Here is a 9058-nt window from a genome sequence, read left to right as displayed (position 1 = left end):
TTTTTATATATATATATATATATATTTTTTTTTGTTGAGTTTGTTGCTACACTGTTTGATGTAGCATTAGACATGTTTGATATAGTGTGTTTTTTGTGTGTTGATTATTATTAATAGCATTTCTAGAATTAATTTAGCATTCTTCATGTAAATGCTCTAAAGGAGTGTCCAATTGGTAAAGATTGAGAGAAGGACCCTCAAGGCGGAATAAACCGATAAGTTGCCCTTTGTACTAAAACGTTAAAATAATGTTTGGAAACTGGGCCAAAACCGCCCCTAACGTGCATTAGAACAGTCACAAATTGAAGATTGGACATTTGCTGACATAACTTGTAAAAAAAGATCCCATAAAATAAAATAAACACTAACAAAAGAGGAGAGAGAGAGAATTAACAGCTTATATACACCAAAATATTTGCTCCTTTTAAATTGAAAATATAAACAAAGCAAAGCAAGACAAATTGTCCTGAAACTCCTGACATAATAATAGGAGTGTAAGTCTTCAACTTAAAACAGAAGACCATAACAAAGTGAGAACTGGAAACATATGTAATATGAAAGTCTTCAACTTTTTTAAGTATAAACAGCAGAGGAAAGTCTTTAACTTAAAACAGAAGACCATTCCAAACTGTACAAATAAAAACCAACCCTGAACCCATTACTCCTAATCCCACACAAGCTTCATTTCCATTGGACTTATAACAAGCACTAAGCAGCAGATGGGGCTTTAATATAGTGACTAACAGCCTCTGACACTGCTGTCAAGAATCCTTTCAAGCCATTTTTCTTAGCACCAGCTTCAGCCTCTACGGAAGCAATTGTGTTTTTGTAGTCCAATGATTCATCATTGTATATGTCCCACCATCTCTTCACTAGCAACTTAATGTCTTCCCTGTCCATGTTCTTTTCCTCACCAGTGTACCTCCATGGCTTAGAACCCTATAAACCAATCAAAAATATATTTCATTAGTATTATATATCAAGGAAAAAAATTGAAATTTGTTAAAATTTGAGATGGTTACTATAAACAAAGTAGATACTCACATCAGCACAGTAGTGAACAACTTTAACTTTGTCAAACTCAATGTTTTCAGGGTGACGCCATAACATGGCCAGTACAAGGTTATAAACCGAGGAGATCGGCTTGTAAATATCCTTGAAAAACATATTCAAAAGGTCCTGAAATAATCACAAATTTTTTTGGTAAAGTACTATATATAAGTTACTAATATTCACCATAAAAATGAATAAAAGTCATAGATTTATGTGCTTCAAAAGCCAATGAAGCACATCCACAACTTAATAGTCCAATGGGTAAAAGGTAGCTTGATATGAATCTAGCTATCAAATCAAGCCACATGACCCCAAAATGGGTCAAGTATGAATATGCAATTATGTGATGCATCATGCATTTATGTGAATTGCATGAGATATACATGGTAGTTTTTCAAACACGACTAGAACTAAGATTTATTTCTCAAAAAAAAAAAAAAAAAAAAAGACTAGAACTAAGATTTACCTGCTCAGCAAAAGTTGTAGGAGTGGTAACTTGAAGGGTCTCAAGGAGTTCATGGTATGTGGATAGTTTAGGCTCATACACAAAGAAGCCAGCATTGAAGTATTGGGGAGGCTTGGGGCCAAGCTCAGCAGGCCAGTTAACCTTATCAGGGCACTGCTGGCAGTAGCCAATCTTGTGTTGTGGAGTGTTGCTCCAATTTTTCTCACAAAAGCAGTCCATGACAGCATAGAAGTGGTTGTCCGGTAAGTCAAAGAGGTGATCAATGTTTTCAAACACTTGAATGTCTCCATCAAGGTAAATCATCTTGCTGTACTCCACAAACTGCATTAAAAAAAAAAAAAAAAAATTGAGTATCATTTACAAAATTGTAGAAATCATTCAATTGGGTGCCACAAAATCCTTAATAAATCATATAATTGAATCAAAGAGAGAGATTATAATTTATATCATAAAAAATAGAAGTATATATTCTACCAATTATGTACAAACGTTTAATAGGAATAGGATGGATTACAAAAATTTCTTTAAAGATAAAGAATAACCTTAGACTAGTTTAGGAAAATTTATAAAATATAAAGTCTTTGTTTACCGCAATAAGAGAAGTTTGGTTCCATTTTAATTTTAAAGGAAAAGCAAGATTCAGGGGCGAGTGGAATTGTATTTTATTAATAAAAAAAAGCTTTTCCCTAAATATTAGGAAGAAAGATACACCATTTTTCATTAAAAGCAGTCAAACTAGGCGTTATTTGCAACCAAATAGACCAACTTACAAAATGACCAAAGCAACCTCACATGCAATTTTCTCATAACAAGTGTCAGAAGCCCACAAATACAATTTCAAAATCAAATCCTTAATTTGTCACTCACAGACAGTAGAAACTACGTGTGACACATGCAAGCAAAGAATGGTAAAATTAACAAACAATCAAACATACATACCTCCCAAATACGAAGCTTGGAGTAGTTGATCACGTAGTAAGCCATGGCAAACTGAGTTTGATTCTCAGGTGGATACACGGGCTCAATCTCCCTCACTATGCACCCTTGTGAAACCAAAATTTCACGGTGGTCCTCAGGGACATCAGGCAATATTGCAACCACAAGAGGGTACTTAGTCTTGACCTTTCTCAAGCCCTTGGCTAAGCCAACCACACCTTTCACATAGTCACCGTTACCAGCCAAAAATGTGACATAGGCCTTGGTAGGCATGCTAACGGGTTCGGTGGTGACAGTGGTGGTGGTGGTGATGTTAGGAGCCATTTGAAGTGAGTTTTTGGAGAAAATGTGAATTGAACAAAGGATGTAGACTTTGGGATTGGGTTTGAAAAGGATTTGGAGTGTTCGGCTAGAGAGAAAAATGGTTTCTCTAGGAAAATAAGAAGAAGGGTGTAAGTTTAAGGTTTGAAAGAGAGTAGGAGAGGAAATTTATGTTTGCTCGAGAAGAAAAGTTTGTACTTGAATGGTTTTTTTGTGATGGACTAGGAGTGAAGGGTGGGGGTGTTTATATAGAGCTTGGGGTGGATTTGTTTATGGTAAAATATTGGGATTAATGGTAATTAATAAATAATTCCTGTCGGCATGGGAAAAAAAATTAAGATAGATACGGCCCATATAGGTCCAATTGGCCCACTTTTGCCAACACAATATAAACAGACTAGCACATGCCTCAAAACGACGACGTAGCTTAGAGTAACGGCTAATTTATTGGTAAAATATTCGGATCCTTACGTGTGCCATCGATCTGATCTGACGGTTATAAAGAGTCCTCATTGGGCGGTGCACGAAATGGGGGATCTGACGGTTTTAGTCAACTTTTCACGACATTTAAAACTCTTAACTGATTTTTTTATAATTACAAAAAATAACATATTATGGTCTATTTCTTTGGTTGTTACATAAATTTCAGGATTTTTTGCACCCAATAATTAATGCGTATGGTGAAATAAGAGATTACATGGTATTTGTGACGAAAATGGTGGATAATCTATAGGATACTCACATTTCCAAATTTAGCTTGCAATACTACAAAATCAATACGGAGATTTTTAGGGTAAAATTGATTTATGATAAGATTTCATATTAAATGAGATCTTGACAAGGTTTGGATTGAATGATCCAAACTCAATTACCAATAGCTTTGTAATTTGATACTATACTTAGTTCTCTCTAAGTTTTAGTTTGAGGGTGTAATCAATTAGTTTTGGTCGGTGAGAATGGCAATTTTTCAATTGAATCAAAATTGTTGGTCTTGCCTTATTTAACACCGGCATTGACACCAAACCCTAGGGAAGGAACACCAACACCAAACAAACTACATTTTCGTCGGTTCAATTAGGTCATCTTTCAGTTTCTTTTAATTTCTTATTAGCCAATAGGATCAAAGAAAAAAGAAAAATTCAAATCATGTATTTTCACTTTTTCAGCAAACAAACAACACAAAAATTAAACCAAATCAAATAGACAACTTACACTTTAACACAAAAGAACATACCCATGAGGGAGTTGATGAGGAACTTTAACCAAAAAGAGAATAAGAGATTCGAAAAAGAGGTGGAAAAAAAGCAAAAATGATGGAGGCATGGAGCGGCAATGAGAAGCGGCGTGAATGCGTGACAGAGAGAAGAGAGAGGCATGGAACTCAGAGAAGAAAAGAAAGACTAAGTGGCGACTAAAGTAACAAGTGAAGAGAGTATGGTTTTTTGTTTAAATTTAATGTATAAAACGACATAGGTTTGGTATGGTTCAAACCTGGGCCAAATATTGTCAGACGCTTGTCTAATCACTAAACTAGTGGTACTATCTTGAAATATTTTGTACATAGTAATATTTAATACATATCGATCAGTTTCAGTTTAGATTTTTATTTTCTAAACCCAAAATCGAAACCGAAATTTTTGGTTTTAAGAAATTGAAAACGAAATCAAACATTACCGAAACCAAACTGAAATTTTGGACTCCGTTTGGGTTGTTTTGGTTGATTTATTGGTTTTTTTTTTTTTTTTTTTTTTTTTTTTTTTTTTTGCCACCTCTAGTTTAAATGAGTTTAGGTCACCTACATGTCCTTTTTTTTCACTACGAGTGTTTTTTTTTTTTTTTCTTTTTTGCTTCCTTTACTCGTTTTTTCTTCTATAATTTCAATCAAATTCTCTCCTTCTTATTAAGACCAAATAATCTCAAGTGACTTTCCTTATCTTTTCATCAATATGAGACACCCTCAATTTTAGGCAAATTTCCTCATTTGAATCTTATCCTTCTATTTAGATTCACTTATATGTTTTAACATTCTCATCGACCTATGTCATCTGTTTTATAATAATTATATTTTATTATCAGGCAAAAACACTAATTGATTTTTTGTGTATGCATTCTTTAAACCCATATTTTGTATTTGACAATAAATGACTTTATCAGTTGAGCTAACTACAATCCACATTTTAATAAATACTTTTTTATCTTCATTTTTAATGTATGGAACCCCATTCAAGTGTCTTTGTATTGCAAAGAGGCTGCATAAACTATTAAGTTTTTACCATCATCTAGTTCACAAATTGATTTTATGAAAATATACTAAGTATAATATTTGGCATCTATTGCATACACTCTACGTCTATATATAATCTATAATATATAATAATTCTCTTAAGAGATGGATCTATAATAATTCACTTATCACATTGTTATTACCAGCTCTATTATGAAAGAAAGCATCAGTCTCATCTTATAGTTGTTTCCTAATGAAGGGTTTTAGGATGGTTTTAGGATATTTGTGGTTCTCCTTTATCTCCTGATTCTCCTCCATCTATCCACAGAGGGTTTCCATATCTATCTCAATAGATATTTCTAAAACATGAGATATAATGTTCTCTACAAGTGTTATTTGAAATCTTAGTGGAAGACTTGATTGGTTATTTTATCTTCTCTTTTCTTTTAACAGTTTCGAGTTCATAAGTAGACAGTTGCCCTATAAAGACTTATTTTTACTATAACTCCGATTGATTCCCTTAACAAAGATATTGTCTTTGAGTCGCAAGTTCATTCTTCAACAAGCATGCGATCAGAGCCTTGGGTTCTTCCTACTACTTGGAGCTTACAATTTCATGTTTATTTTACTCCCATCACCCTTCCCTCATAGTGGTATTTTACCATCAATTAGTCAGGAGTATTTAGCCTTATGGTTGTGAAATTTATCACAATAATTGGTTTTTCATTAAAATTCATGATAGTCATTCATACCAATTCTTAAAAATTAGATTAATAGTGTAATATATGTTAGTTTTAACTTCGTAGTGTGAAACTAAGACCTCATCTAAACGAAATCTTAAAACTACCAAAAAAAAAAAAAAAAAACCCTCATCTAAACAAACATGTAAATTCCCAAGATCCCAATTGTCTTCTACACATGGGTGTGACTCTATTGGATACCAAAAATAAATAAATAAATAAATTCACTGTTATGAGCTTCCTTAGATTTTCATCATTAACATAAAGTAAACAACCATAGCTGACCATGGCGGTATGGCCCCTACCATGTTAGCAACAACCTCTAATTACTACATGCGAAACTCCCCTGAAGTCGAGGTACCTCGACCCATTTTTTCAACACGTGGCACTCCCATTGATGACCATCGTCTCTTTTTTTTTTTTTTTTTTTTTGAGAAGGGATGACTATTGTTTCATTGTTTTTCTTATAAAACATAATAATTTTCTAGTACTAAATACTGTGCCTTAATTGTCTTATTTACCACGTAATTGTTTTATGTAACAAATTGTAATTAACTGATTAGTACTATCACATATATACACCCAAAATTTTTTCTTTATCAATCATAATCTATCACGTTAAACAAAATTATTCTATAAGAGCATTGCCATTAGTTAATGCATCTAGCTTGTTACATGCATTTTGCATAGGACAAGGTTTCTAACTGTAAACTTTTATATCTAATAAAAATGTATAAGAAGAGTTTGAGTGATTTCTCTCTAAATTAGTTTAGAGAAAAATATTTTTTTCCTTTAACATAATACTATAGTTAAAAAAAAAAAAAAAAAAGTAAAAACTCCCTCTGTATCAAATACAACAACCCTGTAGATAAAAGCAAGTGTTGCACTTGCTACAATTCCCTTTGCTTTTAAAGAATATTGTAGTGTTGTGTATCTCTTTGAAAACAGATATTTTATTTGATGCTCGAGTATATTAATTTCACAAATATATTGCTTCCCACCCCCCCCCCCCCCCCCCCCCTCCCTTCTCTCTCTCTGCTTCGCCCCAAAAAAGAGCTTGCAGCTCCCACTTCCACAAAAATTTAGTAAATATTTTTCTTTATGTTGTTAGATTATAAACAATTATCATATAAAATTCTAGAATCGTGAATTATCATGATTTTACATTTACACAAAAATAACTATAAAACTTACCTTAATCCATTACTAAAATTTTCTTAAGATCAAGTCTTGAAATTAAAAACTCTTATAGGATTGGTTTCTCTCTCTTGATCCTCTTTTCTCTTTCACCATTTAATGTGTGATAGGAGCTAAATGTCTCTTTTTTTGGGCTGAGAGAGGATCAAATTCCTTGTACATATAACCTCCACTTGCCCACCAAAGCTAGTGAGTTACTTAGGAAACCTACTGCTCCACTAACCTATATTTACGGACATCTAACTTCTTATCAAACCTATAACATACACGAAGTTACCAAATGCTACATTATCAAATAGGACAATTTAGTTTTACATATACATATGTGAGTAACGTGATTGGTTAACTAGTTAAATCCCTCATTGGATACAAATGAAAAGAGTGAGTGGTTAATATAATATAATTAAACCTCATATACAATTACATATTAGGCTTAAAACTTTGGGTCAAGCAGTTTCTCTACAAATTATATTAACTACTCAAAGAGTTTTTCCTAAAGTGTTTCTCACACTTCCCTATCTTGACCCTCTCTTCCCTTATGTTTTGGGGATGGGTTTGAATTTGGCCACAGTGGTTGTGATGGTTGATGGTTGTTGTAGGGTTAGGTGGGTTTTTTATAATATTTTAATATAATTTATTAAAAAATAAAGATTGAGATTTAGAATTGTAAACGTAATTATATAAAATAAAGAAAGTAGGTTTTGATAGTGCAAATATTTTTATGCGCAAGCAAGTAAGAATGCTCTAAAACAAAGAAGTGGGTTCATGGGACCTTCCTTCTTGAAAGTAGAAAATAAACAGTCATCTGGCATAACTAGAAGTAATGTCAAAAAAACAGTGTAAATGGGTCAATGGGACCTTACTTCTTCAAAGTAGAAAATAAACAGTCATGTAGCATAACCATAGGCGTCGGTTAGACTTGGAATTCTTTTTCCTAGTGGGGGCTACGTTTCACCATATTATTTACTATTTAGAGAACTTTAATCTTGCCACTTGGCAAAAAGGGTACTCTTTTTCTAGTTTTGTTAGTTGGACTGAAACGGTAAAACCGACCATTTTCACTTTGGATAATGTTTTAGACTTTGTACTAAAATGTTAGGATAATGTTTAGATATTTGGACTAAAACCGATCCTAAGGTGCATTGAAACGGTTGCAATTCGAGAAGGTTGGACATTTGCAGACATAAAAAATTAACAAAGTTTCCATAAAAAATAAAAATTAACACACACAAAGGGAAAGAGACAGAGAGACACAGAGAGAATTAACAACTCATATATACCAAAATATTTGTTCTTATAAATTGAAAATATGAACAAAGAAAACAAAGCAAAAGCAAGACCAATGGTCCTGAAACTCCTGACATAATAATAGGAGTGTAAGTCTTCAAATTAAAAACTGGTAACATATGTAATAGGAAAGTCTTCAACTTAAAACAGAAGACCATTCCAAACCATACAAATAAAAACCAATCCTATACCCATTACTTATAGTCCTACACAAGCTTCATTTCCATTGAACTTAAAACAAATACGGGACACCCTTAATTTTATCAAGACCAAATAATTTCCATTGAACTTATCAAGACCAAATAATCACAAGTGACTTTCGTTATCTTTTCATCAATATGGGACAACCTTAATTTTAGGCAAATTTCCTCATTTGAATCTTATCTTTCTATTTAGTTTCTCTTATATGTTTTAACATTCTTATTAACCTATGACACCTATTCCATGATAATTTTATTTTATTATTAGGCAAAGACACCAATTGATTTTTTTGTGTATGTGGTCTTTAAACTCATATTTTGTATTTAACAATAAGAGACTTTATCGGTTAAACTAACTAGAATCCACATTTTAATAAATACTTTGTTATCTTCATTTTTAATGCATGGGACCCCATTCAAGTGTCTTTGTATTGCAAAGAGGCTGCATAAACTATTAGGCTTTTGCCATCATCTGGTTCACAAATTGATTTTATGAAAATATACTAAGTATAATATTTGGTATCTATTGCATTAAATCTACGTCTATATATAATCTATAATGGACAAAACTTAAGTACAATATCTTAGGTGCTATTTATTAGGTTTCCCTTCTTAAAATTTAGTCATGTGGCTA

The 9058-nt window shown here is 32.5% G+C and overlaps 1 protein-coding gene across 1 annotated transcript; it reads right to left on the bottom strand.

The window, feature by feature from the left end:
- Window positions 1-405: 405 nt before the first annotated feature.
- Window positions 406-2869, bottom strand: LOC115978648 (galactinol synthase 2-like). Its single transcript, XM_031100481.1, has 4 exons — window positions 2459-2869; window positions 1520-1840; window positions 1045-1179; window positions 406-939 (listed from the first exon to the last, which is right to left on the bottom strand). Exons 1-4 carry the CDS (start codon window positions 2777-2779, stop codon window positions 709-711), a joined length of 1008 nt encoding a protein of 335 aa, XP_030956341.1. The 5' UTR covers window positions 2780-2869; the 3' UTR covers window positions 406-708.
- Between the last annotated feature and the right edge of the window lie 6189 nt (window positions 2870-9058).

The sequence above is a fragment of the Quercus lobata genome, chromosome 3 (assembly GCF_001633185.2).
Source record: "Quercus lobata isolate SW786 chromosome 3, ValleyOak3.0 Primary Assembly, whole genome shotgun sequence".
Taxonomy (NCBI): Eukaryota; Viridiplantae; Streptophyta; class Magnoliopsida; order Fagales; family Fagaceae; genus Quercus; species Quercus lobata.
The sequence above is the reverse complement of the archived record's forward strand: the minus strand, read 5'-3'. Positions and strand labels throughout refer to the sequence as shown.